The sequence below is a fragment of the Enhydra lutris genome, unplaced genomic scaffold (genome assembly GCF_002288905.1).
Source record: "Enhydra lutris kenyoni isolate GAN:26980312 unplaced genomic scaffold, ASM228890v2 scaffoldscaffold8, whole genome shotgun sequence".
Classification (NCBI taxonomy): Eukaryota; Metazoa; Chordata; class Mammalia; order Carnivora; family Mustelidae; genus Enhydra; species Enhydra lutris.
The window spans coordinates 1,666,830-1,690,593 of NW_019154092.1; the positions used below are offsets into that span (position 1 = coordinate 1,666,830).

At 55.7% G+C, this 23,764-nt stretch overlaps 1 protein-coding gene across 2 annotated transcripts; it reads left to right on the forward strand.

The window, feature by feature from the left end:
- Nucleotides 1-859: 859 nt before the first annotated feature.
- Nucleotides 860-22,980, forward strand: LOC111142440 (protein phosphatase, Mg2+/Mn2+ dependent 1F). 2 transcript variants are annotated; one of them, XM_022495574.1, is made up of 7 exons: nucleotides 860-4,906; nucleotides 9,288-9,430; nucleotides 14,912-15,114; nucleotides 15,714-15,902; nucleotides 17,785-17,928; nucleotides 20,448-20,541; nucleotides 21,745-22,980. In XM_022495574.1, exons 1-7 carry the CDS (start codon nucleotides 4,710-4,712, stop codon nucleotides 22,095-22,097), a joined length of 1,323 nt encoding a protein of 440 aa, XP_022351282.1. In that variant the 5' UTR covers nucleotides 860-4,709; the 3' UTR covers nucleotides 22,098-22,980. The 2 variants fall into 2 exon arrangements, with proteins under 2 accessions (XP_022351282.1, XP_022351283.1); XM_022495575.1 differs by lacking the exon at nucleotides 860-4,906 and adding an exon at nucleotides 7,835-8,011 and having other exon boundaries at nucleotides 14,909-15,114.
- The last annotated feature ends 784 nt before the right edge of the window (nucleotides 22,981-23,764 follow it).

Here is a 23,764-nt window from a genome sequence, read left to right on the forward strand (position 1 = left end):
AGCTGTAAACCTCCTTACCAGTTCATTTGTAGAATTCCTTTCAGATACTGCCAGAGGCCATCCCTGCCTTTAAAACCTTTCTCCTCTGATCACGGTCACGATCGGGGTTCTCCCCAGAATATCCTAACTTCCTCTTTGAAGGTGTCAGGCCTCAGGGTGCTTATCTCAGCCCACACCACCCACTGGCAGTGGCAGAAGGCAGCCTGCATCTTCCCTCTGCCGTCACACTTGCCAGCTGCCATGCACAGAGGGGTGGGCTTCCTGACTCAGGGAGCAGAGCATCTAGTTGAGAAAGTCAAGCCTGTAGAAAGTGGTGAGTCCCCAACAATGTGAATGTACCTAATGCCCCAGAACTGGAGAGGGGAAAACGGGCAGAACAATAAACTGTATGTCACGTGTATTTTAGCTACATTTTTTAAGAAAAAAAGATATATGTGTAGGAAAAGATCTGGAAAATTGACACCATATTCTTCGCAGTGGTTACTTAGGAATAAACAAGATTCTCCATTTACAGAAAAGCTTTTAATAAAGAAGGCAATACTGTTGTAACGATGACACAGTTTTAAGGATTGCTGTCTTCTGCCTTACTCCTGGGTTCTGAAGTTGAGCAGGACTCTCAACAAGTATTTTGTCTGTACCATCTAGAAAAAGGCAGTTGGCGCCTGGGTGCCTCAGTTGGTTAAGCGGCCGACTCTGGATTTCAGCTCGGGTCATGAGCTCAGACCTGGGATCGAGCCCTGGGTTGGACTCTGCCCTTAGCTGGGAGGCTGCTTGAGGATTCTCTCTCCCCCTCTGCCCTTCCACCTGCTTATGCTCCCTCTCTCTCTAAAATAAATAAAATTTTTTTTAATCAAGAAAAAGCCAGTTGTACAAATATGCGTTAGTTGAGTTTATGAGTCAAAACCGATAAACTAGAGGAAAATAAATATTTTTTTCTTTGGGATCGAGCACATGGAAGGCAGTGCGCTGGACCCCAAAGGTGTCGCAGTTCAGCAGGGCTTGGCTCAGAGGGTCTGGGGTAGGGGTGGGGCCAAAGTGGGATTCGACAAGGCAAATCACAGAAGTAGGGAGGTGAGGGGCTGGAACAGGGTGATGGGCACAGAGATGGAAGAAGAGGCCATGAGAGACTGAATTCCCAGGCTGGTGACCCAGCGAGGGGTGGGTGGGTGAGCCCCCAGCGTGAACCCCATCGAGGGACTTCGAACGAGTCACTTGGTTCTTTTGCTCTCTCTCCCCACTGGTAGCCCCCACCTGTCATGACCCCTACCTGGGGAGAATGACAGCAGGTTGCTGGGAGTGGGGAAGAGGAGTAGCAGGGAGAGTGCCATGGGTGCGGGCAGCGGGGGGCTGCTGGCGGGTGCTAGCTGGGATTGTCGTTATTCCCGCTGCCTTGGCTGCCGGCTGATGGGCTGTGCAGGGCGGCAGCATTCCGGGAGCCGGAAGGCCATGGTCCATGCGCCACGTTTGGCCAGTCTGGTGGAGGCAGGTGACAAGGGGCCTGGCAGCCCAGTGTGCCTCCCCTGGCCCCTCCTTGTCTTGATGACTAACCCAGACTCACAGGCAAGTCCCCCTCCCCAGCCCTGCTCAGCACTGCATCCAGCTGGACACCTTGCCCCAGCTCTGCCTCACCTCCCACCACCTCATCCTGCTCTCTGCCCGCTCTGCCCCCATTGGGCCAGCAAGAGCTCGGGACCACAGGACAGCCCCCTGCCTTTTTCCTGCCTCTATCTGTAGGCCCCGGGCTCCTGGGAGAGGGGATTGTTTTGCTCCTCTCTTTATGGCTTATGTGACAGATTCAGAGTTTCTTGGGAAAAAAAGAAGGGCGAGGAAGGAACTTACTCTTATCTTTAACCCCAGCGGGACCCTAGAGAAGGAGAGCCACATCCTGGTTCCTCTCCTTGCCCCGCGCCTCCGCCTGCTGATGCAGAAACCAGCATGTTTGGTCCTCAGCAGGCAGGATGGCCCTGGGTACCTGCATTCCAAAATGCTGAGCTGATGCCACCAGCAAGTAAGGTCACAGGCGAAGGGTCTTGTATTCTGTGCTTTACGCCAGGGGCCAGGCTTTCTCAAACACGGCCCTCCTGTGCACTCTGGGGAGGTCAGTGAGCTAGCCCTCCTCTCACTGAGGTCTTAATCATACGCTTACAGGAGGGGGCACTGTCAAAGATTCCAAGCCCTGCAGAGTATTGTTTCTGGGCTCATAGGGACCCAGACAGCATTTCCCTGACCCTGGAGCCCCGGCTGTTGCTTGGGACCAGGCCTGCATTATTCACATTTCTCCCCTAAGCAACAGGCCAGAGCTGTTCGCAAGCAGAGGAGGTAGGTGGCTTGGCCTCTTTCTCTGCCGGAGGCTGTGGGAGCCTGCTGGGAAATTCTCGCCATCTTCTTGTTTTTCCCTGGCTTGGTTCTCACTCAGCAGCTCGGCCGGCCTGCTCGCTCCCCAGGCGGCCCTCACCAGCCCCCCACGAGGCTCCCAGCCTTTTCTGATCTCCCCATTTTACAAAGTCTTCCCCTCGTGGTTATGACTCGGGTGTCCAACCTGCTCTTGTCCTGATTCCTGCTGCTTTATCTCTTTATCTTTTTTACCTGTTTGCCTTTTGTGACCCGGGTCTGCATTGTATTTACTTTTACTGATAAGTAAAGGTGGGTGAGAGTGATGATTTTAAATCCGTCCCCATAACCTTCCATCATAAGTGCCCTAATTTCTGTATTATTTCTGTGTCTGCTTTAAAAAGTCAACTTTGACAAGTCTCTGAAGGAGAGAGGTTTTGTGGGCTTGGGGTTAGTTTTGTTCTGTTCTGTTCTGTTCTGTTTTGTTTTGTTTTGTTTTACTTACTCCCCCCTCCCTTGTCCTTGCAAGTCTTTTCCAGATTAGACACTTAACTAACTCCCTTTCCCCTTCACCCCATGCTCTTCTTGTGTTTTTTTTTTCCCCTCTTTATTCTGCCACAGACTTGTGCTGAGTTAGTGGCTCTAGACAAGGGCAGCCGTGCCCACGGGTGTGGGTGCTGAGCGGGCTCTCACCCCCCCTCTCGGTGGCAGGTCCCTCCAGCCTCCAATTTCCAACCCCTGTCACCGCTGCCCTCTGGTAATGTTTGTAGGCATGAGGAATTCCAGAAGAGTCTGCCATGCCTTCTCCCTGCCTGTACTCGTCAGAACCGGGAAGGCCTCAGGGAGGGGATGGGCCGTGAAATTGCTCCCCGAATTCTCTGCCTACAACTTGGGATTGGACCCTCGAGTTCATTCTGGTTCTGCTCCCAAAGTAAGCTTCCCACCTGGGTGTTGTGGAGGCCCTGGGGGTGCCCCAGCCCTGGGAAGGCTCAGAGGGGAGTGAGCTAGACAAGGGCCTGTGCTTGGTATTGGTGGCCAGGGGGTTGCACACGAGGGTGTGAGGTAGGAAGTAGGGCCTAGAGAGCAAATGGGGGAGGGTGTATGCCAGAAGAGAGATGCTCTGGGACCATTTGGGTCTGGAGGGCTGAACATAAGAGGCGGTGGGCCATGCAGGAGTCTGACACACAGGCCTTCGCTGGCTCCTGAACCCTGGGAGGCAGAGTGAAGGAAGAGGGTAGGCTGGTGGTACATGGAGGCCCTGAGCTGGGGGAGAGGAGCTGGAGGCCCACCTTGGGGAGGTGGATATGGCGAGAGCCCGCTGTGAGTAAGGCCCTTGTAGGAGAAGAGCTGGGTGGGATGGTGATGAGTATGGGCTCCAGAACCCCTCCTGGACCCCATCATCTCCCAGCCTCAGTGTTTCTGTCTGTGAAATGGGGGCTCATCCTGGCTCCCAGGGTTGTTAATGGGCAATGCACAGGTCCTGGTAGCTAGTAAGCCCTTGGCCTTCCTGAGGACAGGGCATGAAGAGCCTGAGAGGGGGAATCCAGTGCCCACAGCAGTGGGGTCATTGGCCTGGGCTGTCCCTGGTGCCTCTCCTTCAGCTGGGTCTCAGAGGCCCAGGACTCTTCCTGTTAGAGAGGACACATCACAGGTGTCCCCCTTTCCTCGCTTCTCTCCTGCTCACACCCTGAGGTGCCCTGTAGCCTCTGTGGCCTCTTCCTACTCCCCCTCTGGTCCACATCCAAAACATCCCGGACCAGCCCCAGCACCATCCAGGCCCTTCTTTTTCGTCCCTTGACAGGCATCCCTTCTCGCCACTGGGCTCACAGACGTGATGGCATCACCTCCTCACCTTCTGTCTGTCGAGCTCCCAGGGTCAGGTTGAATCCATTTACCTTCTGTGTTTTCCTGCCTCAATGGCCTGGCCCCGGTGTCCACCTCCTGCCTGCCTTTGGCCATGGCAGCCATCTCCTACCAGGAACATCCCTGCCTTCTCTGTCACTTTTCCTTCAAGGCATCCATGTGGCCTCTTATCCCAGCTCTGTCTCCTGAAGCCACTTCTCTTGGGCTTCCGAGTGCCCCTCTTGGAACTGTGTCAGGACACCAGCTAGGCTTGTTGCTCCCCCTTACTTGGGTCCCCTGAACTCTCTGTGAGGCCCAGTAGCCCTGCCCTTCCGCTTTGAGGCCCCAGGCTTGGTGTGACACTTGCTGCATGATGCCTCCAGGTGAAGGAGAGAAAGCAAGGCACCACGCACTCCGCACTGTGGGGTAAGAGCACTGATCCCCCTGTGTCTTCTGACCCTCACGTCTCTCCTCAGAGCGAAGACCATCCGGAATCCCAGCAGAGCCCCCCCCCCCCGCCCCGGGATGCTCTGGGCATGGCCTCTGGAGCCCCCCAGCAGAGCAGCCAGCCGGCAGAGGAGATCCCAGGCTTCCTGGACGCCTTCCTCTGCGACTTCCCAGCTCCACTGAGCCCAGAGAACCCTGCGCCATGGAAGCTCCCAGGGACAGTGCTGAGCCAGGAGGAGGTGGAGGGCGAGCTGGCTGACCTGGCACTGGGCTTCCTGAGCAGCAGGTAGGTGACAAGCCTGCCAGGTGGGGACAGCACGGGGGCCAGGAGCAAGGGTCTTGGCATGGGCCACCTGCCAAACTGGACTACAGCTGCCACTCACCCCGCACGCCCTGCCCTGTGCCAATTGTGCTGCCTAATGACATCCCTGTGACGGAGCTGCATTGCTTCCCCAGGGCTGCTGTCACGAAGCAGCCCGGTCTGGGTGGCTTGGAACAATAGATACGTACTGTTTCATAGTTCTGGAGGCCAGAAGTCAGGGATTAGGGTGTCGGCAGAGTCGAGCTCTCTCAAACAAAGGCTGTGGGGCATTGGTTCCAGGCCTTTCTCTTAGTTGCTGGTGCTGCCAGCAGTCCTTCCTTGGGGTTCTTTGGCCTGTAGCGGCATCACTGCAGCCCAGCCTTCACTGTCACATGGTGTCTGCCCTGTGCATCTGTGTCTTCCCGTGGCGTTCCCTCCCTGTCTGGGTCTCTTCTCATCTTGTAGGGACACCCTGCTCCATTGGGGACCTCCTCTTACACCTGCAAAGACCCTAATTCCACGTAAGGTCATATTCTGAGCAGGTTAGGACTTCAACATCTCTTTTGGGGGAACACAGTCCAACCCATGACAGGTGCAGTCAGTCCTGTTTCTGTCTCATTTCACAGATGGGGAGCCAGAGACTGGGGGGTTAAGAGCCCGGCCGAGGCCTCAGGGTGGGCAGGGCCAGGCCATGTGCCCCTAGTCACGATGACCCAAGAGGTGATGGTGCTGTCCGATATTCACAGGCCAGGCAGCTGGAACACGGAGATGAGACACAACAGGCTGAGCAGATTAGAAGGGAGAAACACATAGACAGTAAAGGCTAGCAGCCCATACCAAGTCTGCATGAGCCTCATCCCTCCCCAGGGGCCCGGCCCACACCCCTGATTCAGACCACGCCCCCAGCCTCAGCATCCTGGCATTTGAGTGTCCCCAAGCGCGCTTCCTGTGGGCTGGTCAGCTCAACTCTGGCGCACTATCTCCCTCCGCCCCTGCCAAGGGCCTGCTTGCTAGAGTCAAGCAGAATTAATGACTCTTACTCACCCCTGCAGTGTGGGGACCCGGGTCTCTGAGCATGAAGGTCGGGGTGAGCTGGCTTGGTCCATCCTGACAGCCCCATGGCCCCACTGAGCTCAGGCGGACATGCCCAGTGACCGTGCCACTTTAGGGTGTGGCTTGTGTGGAGGGTGTCACTGGCCTATTTTGTTCTGCTTTGAAGAAATATTTTGGAGGGGGCATAAGGCAAGTAGATGCAACAGAATAGGCCCGGGTTGCTGCATGCGGGGGAGGGGAGGGCTCCCGGGGCTCTGCCTTCCTCAGGGCCCAGGGTCGCACAGGGTCTGTCCTACCAGCAGCCACTAGGCCTCCTGTGGGGTCTTTAGGGGTGGTGGGAAGAAACGCAGGCCCAGCAAGATTGGCTCCCATGCTAGCCCTGCATGCATGCGAGCCCAGACACAGGAGAACCACAGGCTGCTGGCTCAGAGTCAGAAGAGGGACAAGCTCTAGGGCCGGGCCTGGGAGGGGCACCAGGGTGAGCCATCAATACGCTGGTCGGGGGAAGAGAGGGCACAGAGGAGGGATGGGGCCAGAGGGGCGGGATCCCAGAAGGCTGGGCTTGTTTTGCTCCACGGCAGTGGAGATGGAAGCTGGTGAAAAAGAGGAGGGTAGCCGGTGACCAGCTCTCCTGCCCAGGGAGGGGCCTGAGCTGGAGAAGTCAGGGGTCTGACTGTTGGGGTCCACAGGGTGCAGGGCCTTGGGGGCGAGCAGGTTTTAGTTATGTTGGAGGGCAGCTATCTCAGGCTACGGGTAGAAGAAAAGCAGAACTTGCTTGACATGACGTGGGGCCCCGTGGGGCCCTGTAGCAGGCCCAGGCTCAGGTGTCAAGCAGGTACCCCATTAATTAGCAGGATGCCAGAGCAGTCTGAGACCATTACCCATGAGGGCAAGAGAGGCCAAGGGTCATGGCCCCCATCAGCCTCCTAACGAACCCATCTTAAAACACCTTTAAGGGGCGCCTGGGTGGCTCAGTGGGTTAAGCCGCTGCCTTTGGCTCAGGTCATGATCTCAGGGTCCTGGGATCGAGCCCCGCATGGGGCTATCTGCTCAGCAGGGAGCCTGCTTCCTCCTCTCTCTCTGCCTGCTTCTCTGCCTGCTTGTGATCTCTCTCTGTCAAATAAATGAATAAAATCTTTAAAAAAAAACACACACACCTTTAAAACATTATATTTTAAAGTCATGTATATCCTACTCATCTTGATGGATTTATTTTTGGTTCCTTTTGTTCTTTGCTAGTATTTCTTCCCCATGTAGACACAGTGTTCACGTATGCGAGCGCACGTTGTCTGCTCTGAGTCTGCCTGTCAGGAGCACCCCCATGGACGTTCCTGGCAGCTTCCTGGGGGCTCCTGTCCCTCTCCTTCCCATCCCTGTGGCTGGTGTGGAGGCCCCTGAGTGTCGGGGTCCCCAGGCAGAGTGGTGCCTGGTGTTTTTTCAAATTGTAGATGGTGTCCTTCATGAGACTGTTGGGAAGTCAGATCACCAAGTTCAAGGGTGCAGTGATTTACGTCCTATCTTCCCCCTCATTGTCAGCAGTTCTGTGTCCCATCTCAGATCCCTGAGCAGTGCACACCTCAGGCTGTAATTATTCCTCTGCATTTTCAACTCGGTTGCTAGGCTGCAAACTTGAAAACCCCAAAGCAGGTGGAACTGGAATGTTTCTTGGGTACCTGGCCTTGCACACACCTTCTGTTTACTGCGGCATCATCTGGAGTCTTTAGGAGCCCTGACCATTGGAGAATGTTGCGGGGGCGGGGGGGGGGGGCAGGCTAGGGGGGAACCCCTGGGCGGGCACATCCAGGAAACAAGGCCTATGGCCTGAGGCCAGGCATTGTCTGTGTCCCCAGGCCGGAAGCTGCTTCCCCGCCCCGGTGGCCTTTCGGGCCTGCAGGAAGCCGAGGCACCACCCCCCAGAAGCAAAGAAAACAGCACCGCTTCTCCCTGCTGCGAGAAAGGAAAACCCAGTGGTTAGCAGGAAATCCCCAAATGGCAGCGGAACTCATTTCTCATGTCTTGGCTGGTTGTTTCTCAAAGGTAGTTCCAGAGACCTCTCCCCTGAGTCACCCTCTCATTTTAAAAAAACCACAGATTCATCCCTGTAGGTTCCTAAGACTATCTATAGACACACCGTGGATGCCCAGCCCCCAAAGAGAAGTGACCCATTTGCATGGCTGTTGGGATGTCCTTGCACTCAGGGGAAAACCAGGTGTGTCTGCCCCGCAGAGAAGCACTGGTTGCCCTGGGCGTGGACCCCCAGCCCTCGAGGACAGACACACAAAGGCGAACACACATCGTCTGGCCTGTGACGGGTTCCCACTGGTGAGGAGGCAGATTCCGGGATCAGGATGCATCTAGTGGTACGGGGACAGCAGAGGAATGGACTCCTTCTGTGCAGGGGAGCCAGGGAAGGCTTTCTGTGGCTGTGGTGTGGGAAGCACTGCAGGCCGAGCAGCTCAAACACAAAAATGTATCATCTCAGTGCTTGGGAGTCTGGAAGGCCAAGATCAGGGTGTCAGTAGGGCTGGTTCCTTCTGGTACTTTCTGGCTCATCACCCCAGTGCTGCCTTCATCTTCACACACAGTTCTCCCTGTATGCATCTGTGTCTGGGGGGTGTCAGCTCTGTGGTCAGCTCAACCCTAGCACACCATCCCCCCCACCTCCCCTCCGCAAGGGTCTGCTTGCTAGAGTCAAGCAGAATTAGTGACTCTTACTCACTCCTGCAGTTTGGGGACCCGGGTCCCTGAGCATGAAGGTCAGGGTGAGCTGGCTTGGTCCATCCTGACAGCCCCACGGCCCCACTGAGCTCAGGCTTTTCATAAAGACACCAGGGTTCCTGGATTAGGGACCCACCCTTCTATATGACCTCACCGTAACTAATCGCATCTATTTCCAAATCAGGTCACATTCTGAGGCCCTGGCAGCTAGAACTTTAACATAAGAACTTTGAGGGACATAATTCAACCCCTAAAGACTCCTGAAGTGCTAGAGGGCCACCAACTGGGGTTGGTGGCTGGGAGCCGTCATCAGCCTGGACACCGGGCAGTTTGTGCAGCCCCCCACAGCCCCAACCCATGCTTGCTGTAGCCCAGGACCTGGTAAATGGCATCAAGCTGGTGTCCATCCAACTCCCCGAGGCCCAGAGGTCGACCTGCCGCTTGCCGCCGCACGTTGTGGCACAGGCGGTCATCACTCCCTCCAGATGGGCGTCCCTGAGTGGGAAGGTCTCCATCTAGAGCATTCGGGGAAGCACTGGGGTCTTAGCTTCTGCCAAGGTGCCAGCCCTGCCTCACTCCTTGTTCCGGTCTGCAGGGGCGCCTCACCACCACTTGCTTCATCTCTGGCCCACGAGGCAGTTTCCCAGCTGCTACAGACAGACCTTTCTGAATTCAGGAAGTTGCCGGGGCAGGAGGAGGAGGAAGATGACGACGAGGAAGAGAAGGCCCCTGTGACCTGTGAGTTCTCTTCCCTTTCTGGCTGGGACGCTTAGCAGGCGACAGACTCACCCACCAGACAAAGGACGGGATGGGGTGGGAGATGGGGGAATGCCAGTTCCGGAGCTGTCAGGGCTCACCTGGCCGCCACCGCCCTTCCTGTTGCTGGAGGTAGTCATAGGCAGCACATGGCTGAGGGCCATGGAAGGGCAGCGTCTACACGTGCTCCTGATGGCCACCTAGATGCAGAGAGAGCGCTCGCTCCAGCCTCAGGTCGGCAGGGGGAGCGCGGCCGCTGTCTCCCTGAGCTTCGGAACCGCTCAGGAGATGAATAATGCTTTTCCCATTCTACATGGGAGGAAGCTGAGGTGGCAGCTCAGTCGCCCACTTGCTCTTCTGCCTCAGCTGACACTGCCCCAGGGTGGCGTAGGAGCCAGGAGGAGCCAGGAGGGTGACATGTGTGGGGCTCCTGGGGGCGGCCTCAGGGTCCAGCTGGCAGAAAATGCCTGCATTTGGGCCGGTTGCCCGACCTGATCCAACTCAGGACCCTGACAGGTGGAGACTCCACTGCGTCTGGAGAGCTAGCTTGGGGAGGGGCCCGTCGGTCTACCTCCTCCTGGGGCACTGGTTAGTGTGGCATGCCCCCAGCCACCCCACACCACCTGGGGAACCCAGAAATGGGCAGTGAACCTCATCATAAAAAAATCAGGGCTCGCTCTTTGCATGTCTTCGTTTCACTTTCTTGATACAGTGAAGGAATTAATGAAATTGGGAATTAATACGGTGAAAACCCCCCCCCCGTCACCTCATCCGAGGGGGGGGTTCATTTTAAGACCCCCAGGGAATGCCTGAAACTGCGGATCGCACCAGACCCTCTGTATATGCTGCATTTTTTCCTATACATGCACACCTCTGATAAATTTTAATTTATAGACTAAGCACAGTAAGAGAGTAGCAACTGATACTAAAATAGAAGAGTGATAATAATACACTGTAGTAAAAGTTACATGAAGGTGGTCCTCTCTCTCTCTAAATATCTTGGTCTGTACTCACCCTTCTTCTGGTGATGACGTGAGATGCCTGCGCGGTAGGATGGAGTAAGGTGAGTGACATAGGCATCACAGTGTAGCACTGGGCTACTGTTGACCTTCTCCCCTTTTTTTTTTTTTAAAGATTTTTTTATTTATTTGAGAGAGAGAGATTGAGAGATAGAGAACATGAGAAGGGAGGGTCAGAGGAAGAAGCAGACTCCCCACTGAATGGGGAGCCTGCTGCGGGACTCCATCCCTGGACTCCAGGATCATGACCTGAGCCAAAGGCGGTCGCTTAACTGCCTGAGCCACCCAGGTGCCCTTGCTGTTAACCTTCTGACAGTACCCTCTGATGACCCCGTTTCCAGACCACAGTTGACTGCCGGTACCTGAAACCTGGGAAGGCGAAATCGTGGCTAGGGGGAACTCCTGTATAATTTGTTGATTTGCTCCTTTATATATTGCTTATGATTACTTCTGTCTTTATGAATTTAGTCTCTTTATATATTGCATATGGTTACTTCTATCTTGTCTCGTATTTGTTATCTGTGTTACTTGGAGTTGAGCCTGAGTGTGAGTGTTGAGGGCAAAACAAGGAACAGGCTGGGGGAGAAAGAAGATAAATGCACGCGGCCCCTTGCTTCAGCATATGCCGAATTCTCATCTCCCCCCCACCCCCCCACGCCCCTTCCGTGGCTCCCTGCCCACATTCCATCCCAGCATGGCCTCACATTCCTGCCTGGGAGGTGCGGGAGACAGTAGCCCACAGTGACAGGCAGCCTTTGTCCTCCGCAGAGCCCCACAAAGGGAGTGCCCCACCCCAGAGTCCCGGCGGGAAACCAGCACCACCTGCTGGCGGGAAGGCCCTACACGGGGCTCCTGCAGGCCAGGGAAGGGGGGATGGCCCCTGGGGTGGGAACTCACAGCCTGCCCTGGCCCTCCATTCAGGCCCTGGCTCTGGGACCCTGATCAGCTCTCCCTGTCACTGGGGCAGAACATACGAAAATCTATCATCTTGAAGCCCTTCTTGGAAAATGGGCTTCCCGGCAGGTGTTATGAGCACCCCTGCTCAACGCCAGAGGTATGACTAAACCCCCCAGGGCTGGGTCATGTGGAAACACCAGCTGGCCCCGCTCCAGTGAGCTGGTCCTGTGGGCGCCAGGATGAGGCCCTCAGCGGGGAAAGCAGGTGTGTCCTGCCAGCGGCATCAGGAGTCCGTGAGCCAGCCAATTGGCCCATGGCTTATCCATTGCTTATCATTGTCAGTGGTAATTGCCTTTGCTGAAGCTGAAATTCAAGTTCAAATGTGTTGATGGAAATGGTTGCACGACCTAAGGCAGGAGAGTACATGGTGCCCTGTGCCTCGCCGGGTGTCTCAGGCCTAATAAAAGCAGAGCCCGGGGGCATCTGGGTGGCTCAGTTGATTAAGCATCTGCCTTTGGCTCAGGTCATGATCCTGGGGTCCTGGGATCAAGCCCCACATCGGGCTCCCTGCTCAGTGGGGAGTCTGCTTTTCCCTCTGCCTGCCCCTCCCCTTCTGCGTTCTCTCCCTCTGACAAATAAATAAATAAAATCTTAAAAAAAAGAAGCAGATCCCAGAGGGAGAGGGAAGGAGCCCAGGAGCCCAGATGTTCGTCTGAACGTAACTGTCTACAGAGAGGAAGAGGAGAAGGCTAGGGAGACAGCGCTGTGCAGTCCAGCTGAACGAGGGGTCTCTGACTTTTTGGCAGGGGATTCACTGGGCCGAGCACATGTGGACATGTCTTCCCAGAGCTGAGCCTTCCTGTTCCCACAGCCCCTCAGGCCAGCCTGGCTGGTCTCCCACTTCTTGCCAAACACCTGAATGGTGCCTGTGTCCTGGGTGTGCCCACAATGGCTAGTACTAGACACACCTGCCCCCCACCCCCCACTTTCACATGTGGATTCCCTCAGACATGTCTTCTGTGGCCTCTTGTGCCTTCCCTGGCCTCTCCCCCCCCCCTTTTTTTTTTTTTAAGATTTTATTTATTTATTTGACAGAGAGTGAGACAGTGAGAGAGGGTACACAAGCAGGAGGAATAGGAGAGGGAGATACAGGCTCCCTGCTGAGCACGGAGCCCGATGCAGGGCTCGATCCCAGGACCCCTGGGATCATGACCTGAGCCGAAGGCAGATGCTTAACCCACTGAGCCACCCAGGCGCCCCCCTACCTTTTTCTTCTGCAGCCTCCGCCTTTGGACAGGAGCTCTTCCTTCTCCGACACCTCCCCCCTCCAAGTCCTTCAAATGTGTCTGGTGACTCTCCTCAAAGTCTGCCCTTGATCCCCCTCTGAGGTGACCGGCTCCAATTCACCTGTGCCTGCTGCATGCACCTGGGCCAGCAAGAGTCCCAGGAGCATTTTGTGTGTGGAAATGACCTGAGCCTCTGAGGCTTACCACCCAAGGATTCCTTGGGACCTGTTCCTTGTTAGTTCCTTGTTAAGCTTTTCTTTAAAAGGCAGGTTTAGGTAGGATTTGGGGTGTGTGTGTGTGTGTGTGTGTGTGTGTGTGTGTGTGTGTGTGTTGTAGGGGCTGTTACCTGTTTTGTAATGAATTCCCCCCAAAATTTAGTGGCTTAAAACCAACATATATTATCCCATAGTTTCTGTGGGTCTGGAATTTGGGAGCCGCTGAGCTGGTCGTTCTGGCCCAGTGTCTGTCATGAGATTGTGGCCCTGGGCTTGTGGCCAGTGGAGCAGAGGTTCCATTTCCAAGGGGTTTGGCCACTTAGCTATTGGCAGGAGGCCTCAGCCCCTCCCCACATGGACCCTCCACAGGGCTGCTTAAGTGTCCTCCTGCCGTGACGGCTGCTCTCCTCAGGGCCAGTGATTCACCAGGGAGATGGAGAAAGAGAGACAGAGACAGAGACAGGGAGGGAGAGAGAATGTGCCAGGTGGGAGCCACAGTGCCTCTCAGGAAGCAGTTCATGGTCATTTCCGGTTGATTCTGTTTCTTAGGAGCAGGTCCCTAAGGCCCACGCCCACGGGGAGGAACCAGGCTCCCAATCGAGCGTTACAGAATTTATGGACATATTCTGAAACCATCACCTGGGGCTAACACTTGTCCTGGAAAATTGAGAAAACACCAAAAAAATCTTAAGAAAAAAACATCCGCTGTCAAACCACCACCTGCAGACACCCACTGCTGCCATTTTGATTGTATGCTTTTCCTGCCTTTAGTTTTCTGGTCCAGGCCGTTGAAGGCTTTTTTGGGTCCTCGTGATCAAACCATGTGTGGGATTTTCTGTTCTCCTTCTTTGCTGTGACATTTTTTTCCTTGATGTTTTTTTCCTTGATAATTGTGACATAAGCATTCTACACAATCACACACTCTTTAGAAGTCCATTTTAGTTTTACCCTTTAATTTTTTCCCATTAAACTTGGCAACAACCGTAGGCTCGCATGCTGTCGTAAGAAATAACAGGGGTTCCATGTGTCTTTTACCCAGTTTCCCCCAATGGTAAGGTCTTAAAAAACTAGTAAACCATCACGACCAGGATCTTGACATCGTCAAGATACGGAACAGTTTAATTCTACAAGGATCCCTCATGTTGTCCTTTGTGGCTACCCTAATGCCCCATGCTCCTGTCCCCAACCCTGACAACCATTAATCTTCTCTGCTTCCATAATTTCATCATTTCAAGAATGCCTAGAAATGGAATTCTAGAGTATGTAATTTTTGGGGATAGGCTTTTTTCTCTCTGCATCATTCTCTGGAAATTGATCTGAGTTTCTATAACGTGCCAGGAGTTCGCTCCTCCCTTCTTTCCTTCCTTCCTTCCTTCCTTCCTTCCTTCCGTGAGTAGTATTCTGTGGCACGATATACCGAAGTTTACTTGCTCTCGGGTTGAAAATCATCTGGGCCATTTCCAGTTTTTGCCCATTGCAGGTGAGCTGCTGTGAACACGGGGGCACCCAGGGTTTTGTGCGCACGGTGTCTTAATTTCTCTGGGCTCAATCCCCAGGGGTGCAGTTGCTGATCCATGTGTCCATTGTGTGTTTAGTTGTGAAAATCATGTTTAATAGCAGCTTAATTCTTCATCAAGAGACTGGGCCGTCATTTACTCTGTCGCTGGATACGTATGGCTTCTAATTAACGTGCCATTGTAAATGATTTTAAGCTTTGTCCTGAAATTACCTTTGCGTTTCTGGCTGTTTCCTTGGGGAGGGGTCCCATGAGTGGAGCTGCTCACTCTGGGTCAGGAGGCTCCTTCCTGAGCATGTTGTCCAATGCAGACATTGCCCAGTACTGATGACACAGGCTGTCATACACAGGCTAGGGTGCTCGGAATACCCCTGGGGCTGGGGGGCTGGGGGTTGGGGGCGTGCAGGCCTGTGGTGGGCACCGTCTGAAGAGCTCCAGGGGCCACGGGGAAAGGGGGGGCAGGCAGAGCGATTGGAGCCCAGCTGGCCTGCATCGGTGCCTCCCTAACGGTCCTCCTTTGTGCCTAGCAGTGCTGGATGCCAAGGGCCTGGCACACACCTTCTTTAACCGGCTCTGGGAAGTGTGCAGCCAGTGGCAGAAGCAGGTGCCCTTGACTGCGCAGGCCCCTCCGGGGCCGTGGCGGGTCTCCATGCATGCCATCCGGAATACCCGTCGCAAGATGGAGGACCGGCACGTGTGCCTTCCCGCCTTCAACCAGCTCTTCGGCCTGTCGGTGAGTGCTTCACCTCCAGTGCTCCTCCTCCCAGGCGCCAGTCGGAACAGCCAGAACAGCCGAGGACGCCTCACATCAGGGGTGGGGGCCAGCCAGGGTTCTGAGCGGAGCTGCCAGCCAGAGCCAAGGCAGGAGTGATGCCTGTAGCTGTGCCCCCCAAGCACACCACTGGGGGGAGCAGAGGCCTGATTCGTGGGCCCAGCACTTCTGGGCCAGAGCAACCACCAGCCACCTTGCTTTCCCAGCTGACAGACTGAGGAAAGGGAATGATCTGCCCAAGCCTGTTAGAACGGGGGAGCGGGGAGCCCAGGAGTCACACCCGCCCCAGACTCAACAGTTGCTGAGCCCTGCCTTGTCTCAGGCGCTGGGAGCCACCTGGCACCCCTTCCCTCATTTTATGCTCCAGCAGCTCATTACAGAAAGTGAACCGAGGCTCCAGAGGCTTGTCCTTTTCCAGTGCTGATGGCCAAGGCCATGCTGATTCTTCCAGTCCCACCCCAGTCAGTGCCTAGGCTCCACCCCGCAGACCAGAGCATCCAGCTAGGTGACAGCCTGGGTCGGGGCGAGGGCAGTGTGACTCCCGCGGCACTCCCCACCAGGACCCCATGGACCGAGCCTACTTTGCCGTGTTTGATGGTCACGGAGGGGTGGATGCCGCCCGCTATGCTGCCGTGCACGTGCACACCAATGTTGCCCGCCAGCCCGAGCTGCCCACGGACCCCGCCAGAGCCCTCAGAGAAGCCTTCCGGTGCACCGACGAGATGTTTCTCCGGAAAGCCAAGCGAGAGGTGAGAACCAGTTAACGGGCCTCACACACAGCATGCAGTCCGCAGTCGTTCACATCAGAGAGGCCCCGCCCCAGGGTTGATCTGCAGGCAGGGGGAGGGAGCGCCCTGTGGCAGATCCTTCCCAGTGGCCTCACACGGAGGCCTAGGCGAAGCAGGGCAAGGCAGGTCATGGCAAGTGGAGGGTTGAAGTTTGAATAACCCGTTTGGGCTCTGGGCTCTAATCAGGGCCACCTGCTGCCATCCAGGCCAGGAAAAAGGGCCTGGCTTGAGAGACAGAGGATGTGACTGAGGACACAGGTTCAGGCCAACTGGCTCGTGCGTGAAGTTTGTGCGCTCAGGGTGGGGGGACCTTTGCTATCTCTAGGACCAGCCTGTCCTGGGAGAGGAACTCTGTCCACAATTAGCAAGTACCCCAGTTTCTCAGAACATCAGATTAGAGGGGTGCCCGGCTGGCTGTCGGAAGTGCTGGGGACACTTGATCTCAGAGTTGTGAGTTTGAGCCCCAGGTTGTATGTAGAAATTTCTTAAAAGTCTTGAAAATTTAAAAAAAATTTTTTTTTTTTAGAAAAGAAGATATAGAAAATAAAGCCCATGATTAATACACACAACCCCCTGGGGCACCTGGGGGGTTTATTTATTTATAAATAAATAAAATATAAAAAAAAAAATACACACAAACCCCCCACCCTGCTCCCACTCACCTGGGCAGGGTCTTGGCAGGCTGCTGGTGCCCACTGTGTGTACTCTTTTTTTTTTTTTAAGATTTTATTTATTTGACAGACAGAGATCACAATTCACAATTAGGCAGAGAGGCAGGCAGAGAGAGAGGAAGGGAAGCAGGCTCCCTGCTGAGCAGAGAGCCCGATGTGGGGCTTGATCCCAGGATCGTGGGAACATGACCTGAGCCGAAGGCAGAGGCTTAACCCACTGAGCCACCCAGGCGCCCCTCACTGTGTGTATTCTTTCCTCAGGAACTGAAGCCATGTAGGGATCTGGCCCTTGTTTCTGAAAGAACACATCCAACACCTCCTCTATGAACTTGCCACCCACTGGACCTTACCCACAGAACCTCATGGGGCCCTCCCAGCAGCCCTGCCAGGGAGCTAATAAAATGGTGTCCATTTTAGACATTGGGAAACTGAGGCGCAGAGAGCTTAAAGGACCCGCCCCTGTTGACATGGCTTATCAGGAGACTTGGTAGGGGATTCGCTGTCATCAGGCGCTCTGAGCACAGACCCCAGTGGAAATCAGCAAAGGCAGACTTTGCATCTTACCAGAAAACCATATAGCATCTAGACCTAAGTGGCAGCCCCATGAAAAAGGGACAGGCCTCAGCCCCCATGGCCTCTGTCACCCTGGGCCACCTCCCAGGGTAATGATTCTCTGAAGTAGGCTCTCAGATCAGGTTGCTGTTATTTTAAGGTAGCTTTGTGGAGATGTAATCCACATGACAGATTACACATATTGCCAGCATACAACATACCGTCAGTTCAGTAACAAGTAAAGTGTGCAGTTGGATAGGTTTTGGCATTTGTCTACAGCTGTGTAACCCTCCGCCCGGTTACAGACCCAGCCACCACCCCTGAAGAGTTTTCTTCTGTCCTTCGTTACCCCACCCTCCTGCCCACATGCTCCCCAGAAGAGCACTCATCTGCTTTCAGACATTACAGATACTAGAGCTCCTGTTTTCTAGAGCTGTGTGCAGACGAGACCACACAGGCTCTGCTCTCCCGTCGTGCAGCGGAGACGCCTCATGTCCTTGTGTGCTTCAGCAGTCCTTTCCTTCTTTCTGGCTGAGCACTGTTCCAGGAGTCGGTCCGTCTGGCTGGGTGTGAGCCCTCCGAGCTGGCGCCCGGCCCACCACGCCCCTCTCTCCTGGCAGCGGCTCCAGAGCGGCACCACGGGGGTGTGTGCACTCATCGCAGGAAAGACCCTGCACATCGCCTGGCTCGGGGACTCCCAGGTCATCCTAGTGCAGCAGGGACAGGTGGTGAAGCTGATGGAGCCGCACAGACCTGAGCGACAGGTAAGGGCCCCCTCCCTCTGGGCCTGGGACATCCCCAGCCCCCATCACACTGCACTGCGCAGGATGGCAGATGGTCATCGAAGTAAGAGGGGCCCTGGACCACCTTCCAAGGGAACTCCTGGTGTTCCCCCAGAGGGAGGGCTCTTGTGACTTGAGTGACCGGAGTTTGGGGGTGGTCCCTGAAAGCTCACAGCCGAGAGTCCCAAGTAAGCCCTTCTTACCACAGTGACACGGAGCCTAGAGCTGTGGGGGAGAGCTGGGCCCTCTGCCCAGCAGGCAGCCCAGGAAGGGGGGTCAGAGGGCGGAATCCTACACTTCATGCATATGGCAAGGGCCAGCCAGCCACTTGGGCTATGGGAGGAGAGAGTTCAAGGGAGGAGGTAATGCTGAGCTGGGGTCAGAAGGAACCAGGCTTGGGTCTTGGTTGGGTAGAGGCTGTGCTAAGATCCTGAGGTCACCAACTGTCTGAACCTTGGGGTCCTCACCCGGACATGAGGATGGTCTTCCTCCATGGACCCCCATCTCACAGGTGTCTAGTCTGTCTCCTTATATAGGGAAGCAGGGAGTTGGCTACTGGGGAACGCCCGTATGCCCTGTCCCCACTTGGCTTTCCCCACGTGGATGGGTGTTCCAGGGCATTCCACGTCAGCATGGGAAGCGCCCCCACCCGCCTGTAGGGCTCCGTGGAGCTCCAGTCTTCCCCAGTCCTGTCCGTGGATGTGGAGGCTTCCTCGGTGTCTTCATGCTAACAGCAACACAGCGGCAGATGACTCAGTACTGTATTTCATGGCTCAGGGTCCAGCACGTTAATAGAGCAGCGTCCTAGAAGTGGGATGGAGGGGTTGGAATGTTTTCAATGGTGGTCCTGGCATGGTTGCCACATTGCTCGCCTCGGGCTGTGTGTCCACGGGAGTCCCTTTGCCCACAGTCGCACTGAACCACAGGCTCCTGCCAGTCTGAGGGGAAGGAAAGCGGCTGTTGGGTTTATGTTTGTCTTAATGGACTGAGCCTGAGCATCTTCTCCAACACGGGAGGTCATTTACATTGCCTTTCTGGAGAGCCCTTCTTGTCCTTGGCTCACGGGTCTCCTGGGCTGTTGCTGTTGTTCTTATCAGTTTGTAGGTCAGCTCCTTGTCTACAGGGTGATTTGCAAATAGCCCCCTGCTTTGTCTATGTTTAGGGGCTTTTTGCCTTGTAGACACTTTGGTTTTTATGTAACTGAACGGAGCTGTCCTTTTGTGGTTTCTAGATTTGGAAAGCACTGCAGGGAGTGTCAGGCAGCGATCACCAAAACAGCCAGGAATGACAGCATTCCTGGGCCTCCCCTCCTACATATGCTCTTCTCATCATATGGAGGAGAGGACTGAGGCTCAGAGAGGTTAAGTAACTTGTCCAGAGCACACAGCTGAGAAATGGCAGCTATGCTATGTCCCTCCACCGTCACCACAGCTCTGGGGCATTTGGTGTCTGCTCCCCGTTGGACCATCCTACCCTGAGACGGGCAGTCAGGTGAAATGCGGTCTAAGTCAGGACTAGATTCAAGCCTCTGGGTTCCTGCCTGCCTGCATCCCCGCAAGCTCACTGTCAAGCTACACCACCTCTGTGGCCCAGCGGGGACTTTTCCAGGCAGCATTTCCCGAGCCCCCCTGAGCCCCACTATGTGGCACCATGGCAAAGAGCACAGCCCCCCAGCCAGCCTGCGTATCCACCTGCCTCTCCCCAGACCCTTCTGAATCTCTCTTCCCCCTCCACCTGCTTATTCCTTCCTCCTCCTTCCCTGCCTGTGTTCATGCTCCTTTTTGCCTTTTTCTGGAACTGCTCACACCACAGCGGGTTCTCAGGCCCAGAGAGAGCCGTGCAGGCAGGTCAGGGCTCCTGCAAACATTCCAGGTCCCACTGCTGCCCTCATCTTCAGGGAACTACATGGGAGGCCCAGCCTTTGCTATTGGTGTCCACCCCCCCCTCCGGCCCTGCAGTAGGTCTAGATCTGCACAGAGACCTAGAGGAAGGGCCCACTTCTGTGGTCCCAGAGAGAGGGGACTGGGATCTCCAGTAGACACTGTCCCATGGGGCATGGGAAGCTCCCAGCTAAAGAAGCTGGTACCCCAGTGTCTATCATGGTGGTACTGCTTTCATTTCCGGGGGGGTGTGATAGAGGCAGAGGGACTTCGAGAAAGGACAAGGCCTAGTTCAGGTTGCATCCAGGCCTGCCAGGTGGTCACACATAGCACAGGCTTGCTGTCGCCCCAGTGGCTAGCAAGGAGGAGACAGTATCCCAGAGTGAAACGTGAGGCAGCGAGGATCTGTGACCGTGGCTGCACTGTGGCTGAGGTGGCCCTTCCTGCAGCTGGAGGAGGACGTGCAGGTTCTTCGAGGTCCATCACCATTCTCCTAATGCCTCCTCTGGGCGTCGTTCCCGGGCCACGGCTCCCAGCACTGTCTCGGGAACCAGTGCATCTTGACTGATGTGGCCTCGCCGGGGACCCTGCCCCAGCGCCTACTCTGGCTGTCCCCCACAGGACGAGAAGGAGCGCATCGAGGCACTGGGTGGCTTCGTGTCTCACATGGACTGCTGGAGAGTCAACGGGACCCTGGCCGTGTCCAGAGCCATCGGTAAGGAGGCAGGAGGGTGGGAGACCAAGGCCTTTCGTCTGTGGCCCGAGGGTCACCCAGCTGTCAGGAACAGCAGCATCCTCTGCTGAGAAATACAGCACCTGTGATCTGTGGGGCCGTGGAATCGGACTGAGAGACCTCTGGTGAATTTAGTGCATGAGCAAACACCTCAAGGTCTTCCATCTCACACAAGTAATCCCAGTTTAAGTGGTATGCGGTTATCTTCTTATTAAAACATTTTCCCAGAAAAACCTACTAGGAAACCCTTGGATAGCTACTGTATGTGCTGGAAGGTCGTTTTCAAATATTCCATCAATGAGGATTATCGATTGTCCTCTCCCTGTTCATGCTGATTCTTTTCTCCATCTTAAAAAAAATAAAGGGAGAATCCTCTTCCACAGTCCTGTTTTGTCAGCATCCTGCTGCTGCTGGGCCTCAGACTAGGGCTTGGCCGCCACACCCCACACCTCTCCCCTTGGGTACTTAGATGCCGCTCTGTTCCTGCTGAACCCCACAATGTGACACCCGTCCCTCCCGGCCACCTCGCATGTGCCGGCTTAGAGCCCTTCTCCCTACTGCTGCTGCCGCCATTGGGCATCTGTACACACCGCAGTGGGGAGGTGGCCGGGTGGGCCTCTCCAAGCAGAGGCTCCTTCCACAGAGCAGGACACCCCAGGCAGTTCAATGGCAGAAAGTGGTGGGGGCTGGTGTGCCCTTGGAGGGCAGGTGTGGAAGGACGGGACCCGTGGGCCTGGGCAAGGTGTAAGGAGGAGGCCGTGGCTTCCAGTAACACTTTGAAAGTAAAGCCAACAGAACTTGCTAGAGGATTGGATGTGGGGTCCCAGGGAGAGGGTCCTGAGGGAAAGGGAAGCTACAGACCTGAGTATAAGGAAGGAAAGGTGAGGTCTTCTCCCTCAGCCACCACCCTCTCTCCGACTCTGGGCCCAGCTCCACTGGAAGGGAAGAGGCTGTTGGTCAAGTTGACCTCTGGCCCACCTGGGCTGTGACTCTGCCCACTGGGACACCAGGATAATTCTGCCATGTCGCCCTCTTGTTTTCTTCATAGCCTTTAGCACCGCGTGAGTGTCAAATTTTCACCATTGAGCATGGGTGTCAGAGGAGGGTGGCCGGGGCCTGGCGGGATGGCACTCAGCAGTGGGCAGCCTGGCCCTCTGACTTGAGGCCCTTCTCTCCCATGCCCAGGGGATGTCTTCCAGAAGCCCTATGTGTCAGGCGAGGCGGACTCAGCCTCTCAGGAGCTGACCGGCTCCGAGGACTACCTGCTACTGGCCTGTGATGGCTTCTTCGATGTCGTCCCCCACCAGGAGGTCGCCGGCCTCGTCCAGAGCCACCTGGTCAGGCAGCAGGGTGGCGGGCTACAGGTGGCTGAGGAGCTGGTGGCCGCAGCCCGGGAGCGGGGCTCCCATGACAACATCACAGTCATGGTGGTCTTCCTCAGGGACCCCCAAGACCTACTGAAGGGTGGGGCCCAGGGGGCAGGGGATGTGCCCTCTGGCCTCTCAGAGCCAGAGACCAGCACTCCACAGAGAAGCTAGGAGCTGCAGGCCATCGGGCCCCACCCCCCGCCCCATCCCATACCCTTCCCCCTCAGATGCCTTAGGACCTGACCAGTGGCGATGGGCAGGCAGGTGCCCCCCTCACAGTGCTTTCCCAGGGCTCCGAGTCCCCCGTGCTGCTTGCAGTCAGTCTGTCCTGGAGGCTGTGGGACTGTGCTGGGGGGTGTGGATGGGTTATTTATGTCCTGCTCGCAAAGGCAGTGGGATGGCCCGGATCTCTGAAGGAGGCCTAGGGAAGAGACCTCACCAAAGAGAAGAGGACCTGGGAAGTGGGGCAGCTCTTATCCTGGCCCCATTGGGTGGGGGCAGGACCAGAGGCCACAGGCGTGAGCCAAAGCCAGACCAAAGATGCCAGGCGGGCGCCTGGGGCAGCAGGGCACTGCACGTGAGACCCCGGGTGGACCCAGGGCATTGGCCACCTCCAAGTGTGTCCCGGGTGAATGGCGCAGGTTTCTCATTGGCTCCTCCCTGGTCACAACTGGGAGGACTCCTCTTTCCAGATGCGCCTGGCTGCTCCTGGCCTGCCAAGCCAGGTTCCCAGAGTGGGGAGCACAGCCCCGCCGGGAAGGAGGGAGCACCAGGGATCTGGTCTGCTGTGGGCGCTTGTGGTCCCCCCAGCCTCCCTCGTCCCCTCCCAGCCCTGCACACACCAAGGGAGGGGAAGGTCAGAATGATGACACGTGGGTCTTTTGTTTGTGGTCTTCGCCCCCCCCCCCCCAGGGAAGTCTTAACTCAGAAGCAGTATTTCAGGTTTTCGTCTGTTTTGTCAGTGCCAAGTGGACATGTTGTGTCATATAACTTAAACAGAGCTGAGCATTTATTTTATTCTTAGAAAACTTAAGTATTGATTTTTTTTTTATTTGAAGAAACTTCTTTTGCAGTATTACTGATTTTTTTTTCCTTAATCAGGATTGAAACAAAAACTTTTCCAGGTGGCGTTAATAAGCCATTCAAGTGCCTTAAACAGCTTTAGGTAAAGGCTAGGACCGCCGGGCCTGGAATGGATTCTAACAGGCATGTTTCCATTTTTACAAAAGCAGGATTCATTTTGTTATAGTGGCATGATCTGGGCTAGAATTCTTCCCGGACGTGTTCTTTCTGCCTCTTGTGATTCCATTCGCTGCTGACAGCAGAGCAGCCCTGAAGAACATAGGCTATGCTGTGCAACTGGGCCAGACCACGGGGCTCTGGGAGATCAGGGTGACCGTGGCCCCGCCAGCCTCCCTCGTTTGACTGGAATATCCTAGGATGTCTTGTGTCGGTAATCAAATGGGTTTCATTGGGAAGCACCACTTAGAGCCCCCAGCAAGTCCAGAGGCAGCAGGGGGGACTTGGGCTCTGTTCGGAGCCCATCCTACACAACTGCTCCATAGCCCCCAAAACCCCTCCTCCTGTCTCCCACCAGCCACGGCGGGCATCCTCTGCCACCTTGCTCTGCCCACAGCCTGACCACCTCGGGGAGAGTTCTACACTCCCTAGCATGCTCTGGGCAGGCGGGGCTCAGGAGCTGCGAAACTTGGGTGACTCCAGTGAGGCGGCTGTGGTGTGGGTGTCCAGTGGGAAGTGACAGGGCTGTGTGTAGAGTCCAGGCAGAGGTCAAGGGCCCAGAGAGAGGGCTCTCTGGTGGGAGGACCCAGGCCTTCAGG